Consider the following 21,133-nt stretch of genomic DNA (forward strand, 5'->3'; position numbering starts at 1 on the left):
CCGTTTACATATGGTAAATGGACTGTACTTATATAGCCCTTTTTCTAGTCGTTGATGACCACTTAAAGCGCTTTTACACTAAGTATTATTCACCCATTTACACACATTCATACACTGATGACAGGGGGTGATTACAATGCACTGCAGCAATAGAAATTTTAGACCATGAGATTGAAGTTCTTCAAAGCAGAAATATTTATTTTGGTTAAAACAAATTCCATAAAATATAACCTATAAATAAAATAATACTATTTCAGGCACTCAATACTGTTTGGCAAATAAATGCAGATATGTGCAATATTATGTAATATTAGATACTGGATTTTGAAGCATATACAGTTATATGGCTCATCTTTAGGGCCACGGTTGTTTCTCATTGCACCCATAACCCTAAAGTATTAGCATTCAAAAAAGTACCTGAAAAAACATAAAGTTCATCCCTGTAATAACAAGTCCTCAGTGCATGGCTCTCAGTAACACTTAGAGCCCGGTTTTGTCCCTGCTGCAGTCTGCACATCAAACTCCTGGTGATTCAGATTGCACAGGAAACAGTCACGACAGGATCCCTTAAAAAAACAAAACAGGACTCTTCTTCTTTGGTTGCCAGTGTCCCAAAGCGGAACATAAGCTAGCACTGTGTCAGACATTGACCTTTGGTGGAGGCACTGGCCTCAGACCCTAGTGGACAAAAAAGATGCATTAGTTCAGGAGGAATGTTGTTTTGAGAAGTCAGTACTAGCCAGTGACAGCCCTTCAATGCAGTGGCAGTCAGATACTTTTAATCTGCTGAAGGTTTCTCACATATTTTTCCATTTAATTTGTCCATTCATTTTCAAAACATTAGCCAGAAGTCATCATTAGCCAGAAGTCACTGCTGGGTTGAGCCCCCAATATTATCAAACTGTTATAGTAAATAATGATAATAATTAATCTACAGTTAGTTATAATCAGTTACCTTTGATTACACTCTCAGATATTTTTATATCCTCTTGCACTCAAGATTGTATGCGCAAGAATTTCAACAACATGAACTGTGTTCTCTAAAGAAAATTAGATCACTGATTAGCTTTCAACATGTGTGCTAGGAAGTCAAGAAATTTAAACAACAAAAGAAAGTCTAATCTCAATCACATGACTGGCTACCTTGTCAATCCATTGCCATCTAGTGGTCAATTATGACCATTTAATTAAGAGTGAGAAAAAAAGGAATATCTTTAAGAGTGAGATACAGAGATTTCATATCATACATTTATATCATATCATACAATTGTCCATGTTTGCAAACATGTGTGCTAAAACTTGAATGAGTGTAGGGGTTTTTGTATGTGTGTGGTGAGGTCTTTAAGCAAATATTTGAAGGATACAATAGTACGACCATAAGTACCATAAAAATTGTGACACTTTATATCCAATAAATTAAACTTAAATAAAGAGATATTAGTATATTATTATGTTATTGGCTCCAGTTATTACATTTGTAAAGGTTTTTTTTTTACCAGGCCAATAATGTAATAAGTTATTATGAAAAAAAAATCACTATCTGCTGGAGCTGTTAACAACTCATAGACATCTGAAGTGTTTTCCCCCGACTACACACTCCTTTTTTTGTAGGATGTCAAAAGACAAAAAGGTTGGAAACCACTGGTTTCATCAAAAGCTCGTCTCCAATATTCATCTGAAAAGTAACTAGTAGTGCTGCAGCAAAAAGTACAATATTTCACTCCGAAATGTAGTGGAATCGAAGTAATAAAAGATAAAATAGCATCACATGGAAATACTCAAGTAAATTACAAGTACGGTACTTAAGTGCTAAATTGTACTTAATACAGTACTTGAACAAATGTGCTTATTTCTCACCACAAAATCATAAACACAAATATAATTTCATCGTTTGTGTTTGTTTGTTTTCTTTGGCAATAACAGTAGCTATGAAGATGTGGCGTCCAGTTTGTATTTTCTTTTTGCACGGTTATTACCACAATTACTACAATTGTAGTTTTTGTGGATGAACACTAAGATCTATATTTTCAGATATTGCTATGCTGACTCTGAACAGCATTGGTCTCACCAAATCAAACTCATTATATTTAAGAAGAGTACAGTATGCAAGAATCACATTAAAAATTGTGATGTTTAACACATTGTCAGAAGCCTGTATTAATGGTGTCTTATGTGGCAGATAAACACTTCAGTTACCTTACGAGCAGCCGTGAAGTTCTGGCTCTGGGGTTTGGGTCTGTTCCCTGCTGGAGGTGGTGGAGGTGGAGGTCCTTTGGGTTTTGGACTTTGAGCCTAAAATAATAATTCATTTCATAAGTGATGATACATTAAAATGTAACACAATATATCCCAACTCAAATTACAATACATCCCAACTCATTACCTGTGAGGCTGGCATGGGTTGGCTGGGAACTACCCTTTTGTTAGGTTGATAAGCACTGTTTGTTGCTGATACTACTTGCGGCTTCCTTTGGGTGTGCGCACTGTTACAGAAACAGAACAAAGATGAGTGTGCAGTAACATTACCAGACCAAGACCTGCAAGATGCTTATCTTCTTACATTGGCAATGCCGGACTCTGTTGTTTTTTGTAGAAGAACCATGCAACACCAGCAATGACAAACAGGAGCACTATTACTGTCACTGCGATCGCAGTGGCTGCCCCTGCAAAAATGGAATAAATATCAGTTTCATCTGCACCTTAATAACACAGTGATTGAAATTCTATGTTAGTTATGTTGAAGTATATTTGTTATACTGTGATTGCTAATGAGTAACTGAAGGTACCAGGAGAAAGCGAACTGAAAGCTTCATCCTGTGAATTGCAGTTAGGAGGCATCCAACCAGGCTCACACTGACACTTATTCATGTGATTGCAAACCTGAAGAACACAAAGGATGATATGTAAGTATCATAATTAGACGTTGTTCCTCTTGTTGTGTTTGTTGAAACTATACAACAGCATCCACAAGTATAATTCAGCATTTAGTGATGATGGGTACTTACAGCATGGCCGGAGCATTTTGCTGAGCAGTTTGTATTTCTGTAAGCTACCACCAGATTCACACACTTATTCTGGTTACACACCTTTTAAAAAAAGAATAATTATTATACAGATAACCATCATAAATGCAAACACTGAATCATGTAGCATTAGAGGAAACTAATGCAGCCTGATACCTTTCCATCCCCACATTTAGTCCCAGTGTCCACCTGGCCATAGTCGCTGGTGCTGTCTGAAAAAAAAGATGCCTTGCAGTCACCTCTCCTGACTGTCTCTGCATTTGGGACACTTCTGCCATAGTGGCAGAAGAGCTTCCCACACGTCAAATCTCTGCAAAAGGAAAGACGTGAAATTCAGAGACAATACTTCTGCTTATTCTGCAAAATAAACATGACTCTAACCCATACACTTTAATACACTTGATTCAGTGTATTAAGGTGATAAACCAACCAAGGATACTGATCCTATTGTATGTCTTGCTGAGACTCACTGTGTCTGGCAGGCGACAAACTGATCCCTTGAGAGACGTCGGCAGTAGCCAAACTTTGTTCCTTCTCTGTTTTGTTGGTAGCAGGAAGTATGGGCCTCTATAGCAGCTGATGACAGAAATAGATTATATCTTTTTTTAACAACTTAAATGAATGATTTTATGGTTTCCCATTTAGCTTTTATCTATTTTACAAAAAGTGCAGGACACTCACTCTCTCCAAAAATCTTGATGCACTGGTTAGACCTCTGCGGACACTGGCCGTTGTAGCAGTATCCCACACCTCCCTCACACGGGAGGCCGTCCACAGCAAAGACATCCTCAGGGCAGGTGTTGCTTTTCCCATCGCAGTACTCTGCTAGATCACAGTCATGCTGCTTCTCCCGGCACTCCCTGGATCGAGGTAAAAACTGTGTGGAGGTAGGAGGCAAGAGCCAAATTGATCCAATTACATGTCACGACATTGGTTACTTTTTTTGTCCATGCAAAGTATGTAAAGCTCTATTTCTTTAATGCTGTAACAGCCTCCATTCATTGCTTTGACAAGGTTGTGGTGGTGGAGGGCAAATGCGTCTGCACTCAGTTAAGCTGCACTTGCTGTTTTATTTAGCTTTCGAGGGCAATCTACACACATTTCAGCGATATTTCGTACCATGTACTATCACCTAATTTTGGGAAAATGTTTTTGGAATTACAGATAGTTTTGATTTGACACTTCTAGTGGGTCTATACATTGTTTTTTGTGAAAATCCTGCATGATATACATTTTACATACCCAATAATAATTCATATATATAATTATAATAATTTATTTATATACCTAATAAAATTTTGTATAGACCTTCATAACTTTTTTTGCTTGAGCAATAGAAGTTCAAATACTTAATGTAATATGTTAAATGTCCATTAGATGGCGGTATCACATAGTCATCATTGCTTCACAATCACTGGAAAAGTCAGATTTCATTGAAAGAAAATATTTGGAAAAAAGGTAATAAAATGTATCTATTGATTCATATCTACTCACCTTACAGTTGTCACAGCACTCGCCTTCAGCACACTGTGAACCCTCCTTCAGGGTGCAGGTGGTGGCATTGCAGCATGGATCTATGCACTCCTACAGAGACGTACACAGTAAATACTAAGGAGCTGCCAAAATCTGACTTTTAAGATTCCATTTTTGTTAAAGGTCTTAGCTCACATTAATGTTCAACATGAACACAACTATGAATAGAAAGATGGACTCTAATTTTCCTAGAAATGCGTTAGTAGACATCAGACAGCCCAACTCTCTTAAAACCTCTGGGTGAAAAACACACACCAAAAGATTCAAGGTCAGACAGTGCATTCAGTGCTCTTTCATATTGCTACAGTACTCTACACTACCTGAAATCCCTCTCCATATTAAACTGTAATGATACTGAAGGACTGAGCAACTTTGGATATAGATTTATAGAGAATTAACCTCTTTGAGCCTGTTACTTTCAGTCATGTTATATTTAAATTCTATGTAAATCACATAATTGCAACAGCTTTCCAAAATAAACGCACACAATGCAACACAGACCCCCTCATATTTTTTTACTTATTCAGCATGATGTAATTTTAGTGACACATGTAAGAAAAATTAATCAGTAGAAAAATACAATGTTAAATCAGTCAGAATGAGTGTTTGTTAGTACAGTTACCTCTAGAGTTCCACAGTCGCAATGTTCTCCTTTCTCCACAAAACCGTTCCCACAGACTGAAGGAGCCACCAGACCCCTGTAGTCTGGTTTGTCCAGCAGGCAGCTGGGGGTGCGACTTGTCAGGTATTTCTCGTAGTTGCTGCTGCTGCAGCTACTAAAACTGCGAGGGATTTTCCAGCTGTGGAAAAACACACATCCTCCTGGTCAACTTTGAACAGTGAGACAGAGGTGGGACTGTGAATGGCATGGTGTGTTGTCTGACTCCTTGAGTCTTTTAACAAAACTTCCCAGAAAATGGTTATAACTTTGGATTATAAAGATAATCCAAAGTTATATAGTATATATAAAACAATGATCAGTCAAAAACAAGAAAACCCCCGAGAAGTTTAGTTATTATTTCCATCACTGCTCTTTAAACTGACCCCAAAATCTGAAGCTAATGTTAAAATAGTCTGTTCCAACTCAAATCATTATATGTTTCTAAAATAAGTCTCTACAATGACTTCTTACCTGAGGGCTGCAGCCATGATGCAGCTATCTCCAGAACAAATACAGCCACTGGAGTCATCATGGTCCATACCCAGGTTATGGCCCATCTCATGGGCCAGTGTCGCTCCCACTGCAATGGTCTGGTCATTGTGATCCTGCGAGGTAAGCAAACCACTATTTTAATGAGTGGAGCCATATAAATTATACTTTATGAGGTGTCAGAGGTTTCAGGCTTCACATGCTCAAATAAACCATGCACCATGATTTCCTTGCTAACTGTTTCCTCAATCTGCTTTGCTTCCCATCATTGTGACCTAAGTAATGGGTTTTGGGTTTCTTTGGATCTTCTGACAAAGTTCTTCGATTCCCATGACACAGTCTAGACATTCACTGCAGTTCAGTAAAAGAGTTTCTCAATCATCTTGTGCAAAGTGACACATCTTCTGTCAATGACCAAGACTTGTAGAGACATTACAAATCACACATTTCAACCTCATGGTGGCAGTAGAGGGACACCTAAAGCCACAATGCATTAATTGACTGGAAACTATGAATGTTTGCACAACATGTTTGCCAATTCATATCTATATTTCACTAACTAATTGACCTGCTGGGGGTGCTAGAGGATGAATCAGGTATTACCAAATTCAGATTGGGATTCATCCTCCAGGCAGCATGGTTATCTGTACCAAACTTCATGGCAATCTATCCAATAGTTATCAGGACACTGCAAAAATGTCAACCTCATTGTGATGCTAGATGCAAAGTACAGAGATCATCACAAGAAAATAATAATAAATAATAATGGTTGCTAATATTATGCCCAGCCAAGAGTCCAAGATATATAGCATCCAAACAACCAATGGAACAAGTCTTTTTCCCTGAACTAGCTTACCTGTACAACCCCAACAGAATGACCAGAGCACAAAGACCCAATGAAGGCCAGTCCCACAGTTGCTCCTTCAAAGTCAATACCACTGAAAGACAGGAATATAAATTGTGAGTAAACTATATTTGTAGTGTTCATCCATCCAGTTCTCTGTGTATTCACCATGGAATATAGAAATAACTTTGTCAGTTTCATAGAGGCTTGATTTGGCTATGGAAATACTGGCCAGGTGACTATGAGGGAAAGTGGCACTACAGTGTAACCACAAAGATAATTATGGTTTTTGTTTTGTGATTGCAAATGTGGACATAATGATTCATAGTGGCAGTTCTGGTAAGAAACTTTCAAAAACATACTTACTTATCTTATTGAGGTATAGCTCACACAAATCTCTCCCTCATGAATGGAGAGATAAAGGCCATTGTTTAATGCTGTTTATTGCTAATTTATGCCAAAATTAAAAGTTGGAACAAACTTCTGACCGAACCATACTGGTTATTCAGCTTTTTTGACCTTCACTACACAGGCCTCTCTCAAGCATGATATGTAGACGTACGACCTCCAGAGCATGTACATTGTATGGATGGGTCAAAATGGTTGCTTTATGATACGCACTGGAAGCGTCTTTTATTTTACATTCAACATATGAAACACTGAGACTATTTTCAGATTATTCGGTTGTACTTATGAATGTTTTTCAGACCTGATGAGATGTGCGTTGTCATGCTTTTTCTTCTTGACCAGCTCAGTGTTCCTCCACTCCATAAAAGCATCAAGGTTGTCCCTGGCTGGGGGGGTTACAGAGATCAAGTCACTATTGGACCAGATCTCCAGTCCCACCAGAGCAATGAAAGTCCTCAGGGGCTTGTACACCTGGAAGCAATACCAGCAGGAGATCACCAGAAAGGCAGCATTTACAGTATACATTTGTACAAACACAGAGACCATGCTATCTGCAAACTTTTAGGTTTATTTCTGAAAAATCTTGGGTTGAAATGTAATAAAAGTAAATATGAACTAGAGACTAAATACCATCACAACAACAGCATTGACTCACCATGTTGACAAAGTTGACAATTTCGTACATCCTTTTTCTCACTGCTGTCATATCTTGCTTCATCTTCTTATACTGAAACATCATATCATCATGTTAGAGCAAAGTCATACTGTTTCTTAGCAGTTGATCCATTACACACAACAAATGATGCTACATGACTTTGATCAAGATAATAATATGTGATTCCAAATAGACCCAGTCCAAATAGTCCAGAAATTGAGAGCATTTTGTGCTTGCAGGTAAAATTTACTATCATTAGGTGGACAAGTCTGGTCCTGGGTTACAGAAGAATACAAATACATTGGCAGCATTCACAGAAAATGTCCATATAACGTCACCTTACCGCGCGGTTATCAACAACAAGAAAGAGCTCGAGGTATTTTGGTTTGTAGAAAATACCCTGGAAGACAAAAAAAATGAAGTTGATTAGTTAATGTACTCTAAAAGTTTTACATAGGACAGATTTGTCTTTTCAGACTACTGAATGATGTGTTATTTTTCTGATGTATTTGTTAATGTGTATATGTAGACTGTTGGGGTGTCATGGAAGTGATAGGTTCATACCCCCGATCCGGAGCGACTGCGGCTTGTTGGGGGTTCAAAGTCCAAGCTCCAGGAGGTGTTGGTGACACCACATACTCTAGGTGTGGAGTTCTGGTTACCGTACTTCATCACTGCATGATCTCCCTCATCATCACCAGACAGTGGCTCAATCAGGTACCTTTGCTCAGCTGTTCTGAAATAACCCCTAATCCAAGATCAAGGCAGTCACACATTTAGGTCTACAGACATTGCTTTGAGGTAGAAACATAGGATGAGTTGCACCTTTTTAAGCAGAGCCAAAAGACAGAGCTTTTTCTCCTTTTGAAACCAGGTAAAATGTCGTAAAAACACACTATGGAAAATATGGAACTGAAAATATGTATACCTGTTAGCTAGTTTATTGTACCTTGTTGCAATAGGTAACACAGTAAATTTGAAGTTGGAATGTCTGCTATACTGCTCAGCTTAGCTCTTCAGAGCATCTCTTACATGTAGCTCATTGTTTTGGTTTTGTGCCACAACTATGCTGTTTTGGTTCAGTCTCACTGCTCTCAGGGGGCTCTCAGGGCATCATCCTGTAGGTGGTGAGCTTATTTAGTGATAATAGTTCGATACTGTGTGTCTGCTGACATAAGTATAAAAATAAAAAAAATCACTAGACATATGAAAAACTGTTTTAGCTTGATCCTCAATACATACTGAAAAACAGGTTCTCTGGCTCCTTCATTTGGGGATTAATTCAACCAACAGGCTTAGTGTCAGGTTGTCTCCATTATTCGTGTTTGTAATGTAAATATGTATAAGTTTTTATCATATGGGAATGGCATGTTAATGACATTTAATTAGAATTTAAAGTTGAGGAAAGAATGGTTCAAGGGCTCACCTGAGTCCATCACAAGCACTGATACTAACTGATGATTCATTGTCATTAACAATCCTGCCATGATAGTAGCAGTGATCCTGGAAAAGAGATGATATGATTGTATAATCAAATAGGAAATTCCAATGTACCTACTAATCCATGTATTTTTTGAGCATTCGTAATCCCAATATGATCATTCAACAGTCTCTGAAGCTATTTTAACCATTACATGCAACAGTATAAATGCAAACACTCACAATGTCATCTGGAGTTGTGGTCACTTGAGTTCCATCTTCTTTGTAGTAGGTCTCAGTGTAGTCTTGGGTGAGTAATTCACTAATGATGAAAAGATGTAAAAAAAATACACGTACATCATTCCATGTCACATGCATTACCACATTATTGTTGAGAGTTGAGACACAAGTTCCTCTTTAACAACTTGTTGAATTCATAAGAAGGAACAAAAGAAATAAAGCCAGGATGTTGCATTGGAACATTGCTTTCAACATACGCTTGACCTCTCATTGTGTCAAGACCTGCTTTTCCTGAAGTGAACAAGACAAAATTTGGTCTGTTTCCATTGGTATTTGATAAATTGATAAATTAATGATGACGGGAGAGAGTTAAGAAACCACTGAAGCTATTACAATTCATCCTGAGGGGAACATGAATGTCAGAACCAAATTATGAGTGTCAATAAGTGACTTGTAGAGACAAACCACAAATGTCAACCTTATGGTAGAAGTAGAGGAAAAGTCCAGGGACACAAAATATTTGCCAGGTCACTGACTAGTTGACCTGCTGGTGGCACTAGAGAATAAATCAGATATCACCAAATTCAGATTGGGATTCGTCTTCCAGGCATCATGGTTATCTGTACAAAAACTTCATGGCAATCTATCCAATAGTTATCAGGACACTAAAAAAAATGGGGATCTTCATCCTAAGAGCCATGACATGGCTAAAAATAATGGTTGCTAATATTATACAGTGTATCTCATTTGAGAGACAGTGTCTAGTCTTCATGCTCATCAAGTAAAAAACATTCATTATCATTTAACACCTGGTTACCTTGAAAGTTGTTTAGCATTATGTGTGTCTCTTAATCCTGATACTTTACTGATGCTTGCTTTTAGGAAAGTAAGAACTTACTTGTTTTTTTCTAGATGCATTTCGATGTCTTTTCCTCCCACTGTCATTGCATACTTAATAGTCTGTGGCCTGAGATGCTGCAGACAAGAAAGGTATAACATTTTGTTTTTAGTAATTCATTCTTTTATTCATGTTATGTTTCTCATAACCATCTTCAATCATAACTTTATTCTGTGCTGTATGAAAAATCTGCACAAATGCATCTTTACAAGACTCATGTAGTAAACTATTTAAGTTGTAAAAACATGGTACCTCTGCATGTCTTTTTCTGACTGTGTGAAGTCTGACAGGTCGAACCACCTCATAGTCCTTCACCTCAGCTCCACCATCAGTTGCAGAACTGTGGTTCTCTGCGGAGTTACAATACACATTGTAATCTGTGATAAGGAAGGTGATGTAATTTTATTATAAACAATAAGTAATCAAAGATGTATTCTTGTTTTCATTTTGAATATCTTACCAAAAGTCCTTTCAGCACCGTACTTTCCTAGTTTTTCATATTTAAATGTACATATATATGAAAAGATGCTACTTAAAACAGTAGTGATTGTGGACTTCAACTCAGTCCTCGAGTAAACCTAGTAATCCATTGTTACATCCAGAGGGAATGTATAGTCCATTCCAGTTTTCCAGATAACCTTTTGTTATTACATTCTTAAAAAATCTTTTATGTAATATCACTAACTACATTAAACTTTCACTATTAATAATGCTTGCATATTTTAAGCACAATTTTCATACTTACAACTTGAATTAACATGAAATAATTAAGTCTTTTTTATTTTTTCACTTTTTTCATTTGTTGATTGTATAGACTATATTTGACCCAATTTGACATATTTTTCAGTTCAATTAAATAATTTTTCACAGTAAATATTTTAAATTTAAATACTGAAATTATATAATTTAAAGTCTGTTCTATGAGAATAAATAAAGTTTAATTGTAAAAATCATTACTACTTTTTTTGGTTTGTTTCTATACTTGTAATGTACCTGCAATTCTGGAATGGGCCATACATCCATATACACACTCCAGCATATACGCATTTACTTTATCACACATTCGACTTCACACTTCGCTCCATCAATAATGGGTATATTTTTCGTAGTCAATACAGCTAGGCTAGCAGTTTCCCCCTGTGTCCAGTCCTTTGCTAATTAAGCTAGGCTAATAAAGTTCGCCCCTCTGTACCATTCATTTTTCTAAATTTAAACAACCAAACACATAAGATCATGGTTCTGTGTTCATAGTTAAATAGTTATCAATAGACTCTAGAATATCTAGAAAACGTCCCCTTTCTCTCAAAGATCCTTGAGAAAGCAGTTACCAATCAGTTGTGTGACTTTCTACATAGTAATAGTTTATTTGAGGATTTTCAGAATGGATTTAGAGCCCATTATAGCACAGAGACAACACTGGTGAAAGTTACTGCATTAAACTGGATTATCGGATCAATTTCAGTTTGTACATGTTAATGATAAATCCTCCATACAAACAAAAGTTAGACATGGTGTTCCTCAGGGTTCAGTGCTTGGACCAATATTATTCCTATATATGCTTCCTTTAAATCTTCATTGCTATGCCGACGATACTCAATTATATCTTTCAATAAAGTCAGATGAAAGCAACCAGTTGGCCTAGATAACCTGCAACTTCCTGCTACTAAACTCAGAAAAAATGAAGTTATTGTGCTTGGCCCTAAACACCTTATCTAATGATTCAACTACTCTGGATGGCATATTTTTGGACTCCAGCACCGCGGTAGGAAATATATTTGATCAGGATTTGTCCTTCAATCCCCACATAAAACAAATTTCAAGGACTGCCTTCTTTTATCTATGTAACATTGCAAAAATCAGACATATTCTGTCTCAAAATGATTGATGAACTACTCCAAGCATTTGGTAGCTGTCCTAACAAGTCTCTAAAGACTCTCCAGCTGGTCCAGAATGCAGCTGCAGGCATACTGACAAAAACTAGAAAAAGAGATCATATTACTCCCATTTTAGCTTCACTGCATTGGCTTCCTGAAAAATCCAGAATAGAATTTAAAATCCTTGTCCTCACTTTCAAAGCTCTCAATGGTCAGGCTCCATCATATCTTAAAGAGCTCATAGAACCTTATGAACATACCAGAACACTGTGCTCCCAGCATGCAGGCCTACTTGTGGTTCTTATCAGGCTCCTGTGGAACCATCCTCAGAGGGCAGATACCCTCTCTACACTTAAGAGCAGGTTTAAAACTTTCCTTTTTGATAAAGCTTATAGTTAGGGGCCCCCCTCCTCCTCTCAACCCCAACCGGTCGAGGCAGATGGCTGCCCACTTTGAGCCTGGTTCTGTCTGAGGTTTATTCCTGTTAAAAGGAAGTTTTTCCTTGCCACTGTCACCAAATTCTTGCTCATGTGGGAATGTTTGGTCTCTTTAAATTAAATTAAAGAGGGCGGTGCCTTGAGATGACTTTTGTTGTGATACCTGAAGCTCTGTCATGTAAGCTAGTTATCATTGAAAAGATCCTTTGATTTATCAGCAGGAACACAAAGGGCTTACTGAGCTGGTAAATGTTCATGACTTTATATTATATACTTTGCATACTGTATTGAAAGTGTTATTTTACAGACTTTTTCCCTCCATCCTGGTTTTACAGAATTTAACAGAACCTGTCAGATGAAGCCAAAGAATGAAATGTCTTTGTTGCAACTTTTCATCCTTCTCCTTTTTGAAATGATACATGCCAGAAACAGAACATCAAATTACATAGCTTTTTTTCTCTGTAGATTTGATCACTTCCTATTTCACCATATTTGCAACCGAAATTGTGCCTGATGCATCAGAAACTGTGTTACAATGTCAGTATCGGCTACACCAATGTCTTATCCAGATTTGTTTGTTGGTCTCAGTCATCTTTACAGTCATCTCACCAACATTGGTTTATGAAGCATTATTACATTGAAATTAGTGTGGTACCAATGTAAAGAGAGCAATTAGGTGTCAATATTCTAGATAACCCTAGATTGGATACAGGCATTTCCTTTCTTAGTACATGCAAATGTAGTTGGTCAAGTGTAATTCTTGACCCAATATGATCCATTATCAATTAAGTAAACGCATAGGTATACTCTATATTATTAGGTGCAGGCAGGTGTCACCCATTGTATCCAAACACAGGCTTTAGTTATTAATTAGTCACTGCACAGTGGAGGTAAGAGTATCAAATGACTTACCTGAGGGCTTGAGCGAGGCATTTAGGATAAGGGCCCACAACAGCAGTGTATGCTTCATTGTGCAAGTGCAGACAGTAACAGAGCAGATCGGTTCTCTGATCAGACGTCCTACCTACATGCTGTTTTACCCCTCTTGTGAGGCCACACCTTCGCCAGCCTCCTTGGACCTGTCACAGCTACTTCCTTATATTCAAGACATTTACATCAAGCTTGAACACGCCCCTGCTTATCTACAGTACAGGAATGCGGGAAGATACTGCAGAAAATGTTGTTAGTCACATTTTAAGAAGTTTACACCTTCTTGCTTCATTGAATTTGAACCACTTCTTCTTTTTTTTTTGGTATCGTAAAATAATTAAATCAGCAGTTCCAGTTCTGTGGCTGACTGAGTCACCCGCAGTCATTTCTAGAAAACAATCTGTTGTTACACAGATATATCTACGTCAAGTTCCAACCTTTGCCAAATAAAGACACTAAAACTGATCTCCATCTACAGTGGTTTTGATGCCTCACCCACTGGACACATGCTTGGAGTCACTGCAAAGACAATGTGTCAGAAGACAATAAGGCCAATGTGCATGCTCCCTCTGTGCATGGTGCATGGTGCTCACCCTGCCAGAGTTTAAGCAACACTGTATGATTTTGATATTTATAGGAGTGTGATAGTAACTAAATCTGTCCTACCTTTGGTGGAGCACGGTGCTGACCTACAATAAGTTCATGTGGTTCATTTTTTACTTCTCTCAAGATCAAGTCAAGTGTAAAAAAACACAGGAAACAAGTGGTGCATGTTTGCAGATGTGGGAACCTAGATCCTGATCAGAATAAAAACTCAATTGATACAAATAAAGAGCAACACGCAAAGAAGTTCAGACTTCATTGGCAGTACCTAAAAAAATCATCAGTGAACACACATATACACACACACACAAACTCACACTAAATGTAATTATTTTATGAAAACTCTTGTGGAGAGTCTGTTGTATCTTAGTAAACATGGCATGGTTGGAGAAATGTATGTAGCTTCATTCATGTAAATCCTGCTTATAAAATCTTGTTTCTGCAGTTTTATCCCTTCACCAGTGTGAAACTAATAGCAATCGCTCCTTGTTTTACATCAAAGCTTTTTTTAAACCTATTGAAAGTCCTCTCATTATGCAAAATATAGATACAGATAAAAGAGGAAGCACTGATAGACATGATCTGAGTCACTATACAGGAAGTGGTAAAAGAAACAGAGACTATTGAGATGACATGTTGCTGTTTTAAGTTGTAGACCTAAATGAACAAACTAAAATAACAAAAATGAACATGACTAGTTTCAATTCAATACTAAAGAGAATCATTTCCATTGACCTTTAATGAAGACGTAATTTCTTCTGTTTGCATAGCGTCACAGTCTAGCGTCCATGTGGTCTGAATAGAGATCCACCTGCTGACCCAGATCCACCATCACTTCTGGAGCCATTTCAGTTGTGTTCATAATTAAAAGATCTGAACACTTGTATATGCAGCAAAATCTCATAGTATATAAGTATGAAGTATTGTACTGTCTATTGGCTTTCTGGGCGGCCTGTTAGATTGATTGAGCTAGTTTGTGATCATACAGTTATGTTCAGTTATGTTTTATTACATGAGTTTCATTGAAACTTAAAATAAATAAATAAACAAACTATATTTGTTTATTTTACACCCTTTTTTGAAGAAGCCTATACAGTTGTCCTCTTCTGCTTTCATTCAGTCAATAATATATATATATATATTGTCATTGTCATTAGTTTTACATGAATTTGGACATAAACCAAAGTTATAACTGGACCTGCTGATGGTGTTGGAGAAAGAAACAGGGATTCGCCAAAGTCAGGATTTATTCTCCATGGACCAGTAACATTTAGACCAAATTCTAGCAATCCATGTTGGTGAGCTATATCAGCCTGACACAAAATGATGGACTGACCTACCAACATTCATTCATAGAGCCCTGCAGCCAAAAAAGATGTCAGCATTTTTTCTTGTTATGTTTTTCTATCATGTCTGAAAAAAGCCGATTCCAGCTCGAAGTGTGAAGTGCATAAAGTAATTTTTACCAATGTATGTGATTTTTACAGAACATATGTGTAGTTCACATGTTGTCACCCATGTGTCTAAACAGATTTACTTCTGTGACTCAGGGTATATTTATTGGTATCTGTAGGTGGTTTATAATGGTCTGATTGATGAAATTCTGTAAAATAATACACGTTGAATAGAGTGCTGACCTCAACTCAGATGTCTTCATATAGAAATAGCTCTATGACAAATGAGAAACATGCAACTTTGCTACTGTGGTGCTATGTGGTTAACAGGTGAAGGTTGTGAAATTACGTATTTTTCCAGTAAATAAAAAAAACGTTGTAACGTCATATGGTTGCGGTCAGGTTATACTGGGTTGTCCTCTTCCTGCAGCAGGATCAGTAACTGGGTTGTGGTGAGATACTACTGAAGTGTTACTTTTATTTATAGAATAGAATAGATCTTTATGACACACCCAATAATGTCTGACAGTCAACACAAGAAGGTGAATATATTGATATTAAACTGGAGAGGCAAGGAGATAGTTTTGTCAGAGGAAATTTGACGAAGTTAGGAATGTTTATATAACATGTAATCAAAGACACACACACAGCATCAGTTGCTGAGCAACAATATCATCCAGTTTTGGTCCAAACTGCACCACCCAGTGGCAAGAAAATGACCAGCAGCAGTATATAGATTGGCATTGTGTGTACAGTAATTTCTATTATTTTTATATTAAACTGCGGGGGTGAGTGTCAAAGAGAAAGAGAGACAGACAGACAGACAGACAGACAGACGGAGAGAGAGATTTTGTATGTTATTTTAAGCCTGCAAAATGTCAATGTGCTGTCAACTTCGGGATGTTTTCCACTAATGAGTACACATAGGTCACAGTGTAATCTTAATCTATTTCATACTGACACTATTAAACAGTGACACCCAAAGATCAGAAGATGGTCAATCAATATGTGTGGCTACAGCTGCATGTATAGATACACTTATATCCTACTACATTGACATGGATCTTTTGATTTGTGCAAAAAACACATAATCTTTGTGTTTATTTTAATCTGAAGCCTGTCAAATATTGTATAAAGATAAATCAAGTCTGTCATTAGCAGTCCTTATTAAATCATAGGTTCACAATTTTTCACGTCTGTCTTAAAACAACCATATGGACAGTGAAAGAGGTTTTCCTCACTGTAATCATTCCTCCTGTTCATACTGGCTATTAAAAATGTGAATGATGGAGGTTAAAATTGATCATTTTACTCAGCAGTGTGAATTAGTCATATCAAGTGGATACCTGCCACATATCTTTTTAGCATCAAATTTCCTCTTTGCATTTTCTTGGACAGTATTTCCCCATTGAGCTGTGGTGAAAGCATGTCCCACATCACTTACACTGTAAGTGCATTATGAAGGGTTCTTTTAATAGTCAGTATGAACAGAAAGAAAATGATTATGGTGAGAAAAAATATTCATTTGGGAACCTGACTATTTTAAGACAGACTTGAAAAACTGTGAACCTGTCCTTTAATATCAGCCTTTAGGCATTTCCTAATTTGAAATGAAATTAGTGGCTTCTGTAGCCTTGATAAGAGGAAATGCATTTAAAAATACTACTGTGTTATCAGTGTTTGTTGTTATCAGGAGTTGTAATAAAAATGTAGAACTGTAAAATTCTTTGAACCATATTCTATTGCTTTCTGAGAAGTTTGGATTAATGACAGAGGATTTTAAAACTGTCCAAAAGCAATGCCACCTTCATGTACCTTTGATTCATCTCACTATAGTAGTGTCACACACCAGCTCTACTGGCACAACAACAATTCCAGTCCGAATACTCAGATTAATCATTAGTGACATTGAACTAATCATGGTCTTCAATCTTTACTAGTGGCCCCAATAAACTGCAAAAACACTCTAGAACCTTTCTGTATTTTTTTTACACCCTACAGTATCTGAAATAATAAAATGGTTTAGTATCACATCGCCACCAGAGAGCGCTGTCTGCATTTCATATCCATGCAAGGTTGAACCTGCAATGAACCTGAGCTGTCTGCAGGAGACTCTCACACAATGCACACAGCATCAAGTCGTCATTTAACCTAATATGGAAATTCAGGGGTTTAAAAAAAAAGTCAAAAAATATAAAGGTCCTTTTGCACTACAAGTGTGACACATTTTCTGTGAGGAATTTAATGACATGACCTCTTGAGATTGATTTTGTGTACAGTATCTGCTCTACCCACCTGGCTGCCAGCTGCCCACCCTGCACGTCGATGTCCCTGCTGGATGGCCTGGCTGTGGGAGGACAGCTGGTTTGCATGACCAGTCCTCTGTGGAAAAATGTGACTTTATTGATTGCAAACACAGACAGTACAGCAATGTAAACTGTGTTGCTGATGGAGTCCTGCCAGGGACAGTGCAGTTTGTTCCACTACCGCGCTGACCTTGAGATTCACAGATGATTGTGGTTGCAGAGTTTTCCACATGGACTCCGCAGGCCAAAATCCATATCACATCAGTGCTATGGTCCAGATCAGATTCTGATCCATTTTGAGACTAGACAGATTTTAGTTTACATAAATTTAGATTGAATCATTTTTTAAAAGAGCCAAACTCTCTTTAGACAGTGTGACTTGTACTCACTTTGAAATGGTGATGTTTAGTCAGAGCTTAAAACACATCAGAGCTACTGGTGTCTTGATGTAAGGTCAAAATGACCCAGGTTTTTATTAATAGAGAGCAAAAACAACCAACATTCACTGTACATTTAATTTCTAAAGCAGGCAATTTCCTGCAAATTAGTGGAATTAAACATTTATCATCTTTCTTTTGTGTCACTGAAACTAATGAACTCTTCAAACCAATCATATAAAGAGGCCTCTACTTGCAGTTTGCCTGTGTGTTTCATCTAGATGAATAGGCAAATATCACACAATATAGATACATTATTCATCATGACACTTGTCACCTACAGTATGTATACATGGATGTCTACTGGGTACACCTGATGTGACAGCATATTACCAGACAACACTGTAGTTCATGTTTTGTGTCCCACATCAGATGAAAATTAATAATGCATTTTTCCTGTCTTTAGATCCTTGACTAAAATAAATTTAGCAATATCCTAATGTAAACTTTTACTGAAGTAGAAGTAATGCAGAAGTATTATGATAAACAATATACTAAAGGTTTTTGGAAATATTTGCTTTATATTTATCAGAATTTTAGTGTTTAAGCTGCTCAAGATAAAGCTGATTTCATTTGTTTTATATATTTGTGGTGGAAGAAAAACTTTTACTTGAGCAAAAGTATAGACGTATCATCAGTAAAATGTACTCATGTCAAATGGGACACTTTGGGAATTATTGAAATATGCAGTGACCAAATTAATATTATAATCATTAACAAAAAACAATCAGAAATCTTCAGGATTTATATTGCATAATTGGATTATTATTAGTGTGTTTAAATGTAAGCAGGATTTAAGATTTACAAAACTGTGTGTCTGCCAGGGTGTTATAATACAATAATAGCATCTATAATAATGTTTTTTGGTCACTAGTAACTACAGTTGTTAATTAAATGTAGTGGAGCAGATGTATGAAGTCACATATACTAACTAAAGAATGTACTTGACTGCATGAAGTACATTTACTTAAATGTAGTTACTTTCAACCACCACTGGTGGGTAGCTTAACCCATGACATGCATTCAGAAGGGATCATATTTCATTAATGCATCATATGTTTTGTGTTTACATTTGCAAAAAATAAAATAAAATACAGGGACAACTTCAATCTTTATGTCTGAAATATTGTTGAGTAGAATGAAAAACATGGACACTTAATATACTAATGTATACAGCAGTAAATATAGTCTTTACTTGTGTTACCTTTCACAATAACATCCTGAGCTTATGACACCTGATAATTATTGATTGTCATTTGTCATTTCTGGCCTGATAAAAGCTGCTCTGGTTGGTTTAACAACATGAAACATGAAAAGCTGGGACTTTGTCTCACAGCTTAGGGTTTAGTGAAGTAATACTCTGAGTACTTGTCATCCAACATTTAATTTGCACTGCAGCGCAAAGCCACAAAAATAAACACAGAAAAAGAAAAAAAAGAAAATTGATGACAAGTGAAGTGCTACAGTATCTGAAAAGTGAGTACACCTCTCACATTTTTGCAAATATTTTATTATATCTATTCATGGGACAACACTATATGAAACTTTGATACAATTTAACAGCAAATCTATAAGCTATACAAGCTGTACACTTATATCAACGTTTCATTTCTATAGTGTTGTCCCATGAAAAGATACTCACTTTTGTGAGATACTGTAGTTTGTGTGTCAAAACACACTCCTCACCATGAATTTAGTGCACAAAACTCTCTTAAAACATCATTGTCTATTGCCTGAGGATATTGTAATCAGTGGTTAACACCACTTAGGCTGTTTGTTCCACTTTGTTATTTTCTTCTCTTGTACGAACCATTTCATCTTTTTCAACAAATCTATCACTTTGGATTAACTTGTCAAATGTGTGACAGTCTGTGTATTTATGCCATGCCTTTGAACCCTTTTTTTCCATTGTTTTGTATGCATTCCTTGTCTTATGTGTATGATAAAACATCCGTCTCAGGAAGTGTAGAATGCATGCAACGTGTTCATCGTATTTCTACTGGAGTGAATCTTGGCCGGAGAGATGTTGCTGACAGCTTGACGATGAAAGCTCGAGCTGCATTAGCTACACACATGGCTGTTATTTATTTATGCCACGTGCTGCTGCTGCTGCTGCCCCAAACCGGAGGGGATGATGCGTGCCCTGCTGTCATTTCTACTGCAAAACATAAACTCATCAGCAATCTTTTAGTTTACCGCTATATTCTGAACCCTACGATTCCATTAGTATTGCAGTATGCACGCTGAGTAGTTCCCTAATGCTGTAGCGATGGAGTGACTGTTGACCTAATTTCAAGCCTTCCCCTCTTTATCTCTCACCCTCACTCCTCACCCTCACTCTCCTTTTTGTTGTTGTTGTCCCAGATCATATGATGAAATTGACTTAAAGTCAAGAGGCCAAAGCCGACCCAAGTTCAGATAAGAGATTTACATTCCCCCCCCACTGATGTTTGTGCTTTGGCTTTCTTTAGCTTTCTTTATTACCTGCCTTTGTCATGGACACACAAGACCCCGCTGGTGGGTTAAGTCATCCAAAAGGCTCATTTCTCTCACTGGCAGACCGGTTTGAACCAGCCTGAAGCTGAAACTAGCCGTGGCTCTCAGTTCCACATCCAAGCTACCACACTAAGCACTGCTAAACCTCCCTGAGCTCATAGAATTTCCTAAATGATCTGCTGATAGACTTCTCCCTAATCTGTCCAGTTTCAAGACTATTATTCAACACTAATACATTTTACATGAGGTGGCTTCTTTGTTGAATGTTCTACTGCATCATTTATAGTAGAGAGGCACTGATATGGGAGGTACGCATTTATATCATATCACACATGTTTTTGAGCTGTGGTCACTGATCTTCAGCCCAGGAGCTGAGATTATTTGGCAGGAGAAGACTCTTAAAGCCCCTCCTAATCTTAGAGCCAGTATCACTACAGTCTAATAAATGTCTAATGACGTTAAATCACGTGCTTTACTTTTCATAAG

At 37.2% G+C, this 21,133-nt stretch overlaps 1 protein-coding gene across 1 annotated transcript; it reads right to left on the minus strand.

The window, feature by feature from the left end:
* Window positions 1-418: 418 nt before the first annotated feature.
* LOC128364978 (zinc metalloproteinase-disintegrin-like crotastatin) lies at window positions 419-13,509 on the minus strand. The gene is made up of 22 exons (XM_053325596.1): window positions 13,394-13,509; window positions 10,423-10,520; window positions 10,171-10,247; window positions 9,276-9,354; window positions 9,040-9,116; window positions 8,178-8,361; window positions 7,957-8,013; window positions 7,614-7,685; window positions 7,260-7,429; window positions 6,563-6,644; window positions 5,689-5,822; window positions 5,179-5,356; window positions 4,518-4,607; window positions 3,705-3,900; window positions 3,494-3,599; window positions 3,180-3,333; window positions 3,006-3,086; window positions 2,787-2,880; window positions 2,561-2,663; window positions 2,384-2,483; window positions 2,197-2,292; window positions 419-678 (listed from the first exon to the last, which is right to left on the minus strand). Exons 1-22 carry the CDS (start codon window positions 13,449-13,451, stop codon window positions 640-642), a joined length of 2,325 nt encoding a protein of 774 aa, XP_053181571.1. The 5' UTR covers window positions 13,452-13,509; the 3' UTR covers window positions 419-639.
* Window positions 13,510-21,133: the final 7,624 nt, after the last annotated feature.

The sequence above is a fragment of the Scomber japonicus genome, chromosome 9 (genome assembly GCF_027409825.1).
Source record: "Scomber japonicus isolate fScoJap1 chromosome 9, fScoJap1.pri, whole genome shotgun sequence".
Lineage (NCBI taxonomy): Eukaryota > Metazoa > Chordata > Actinopteri > Scombriformes > Scombridae > Scomber > Scomber japonicus.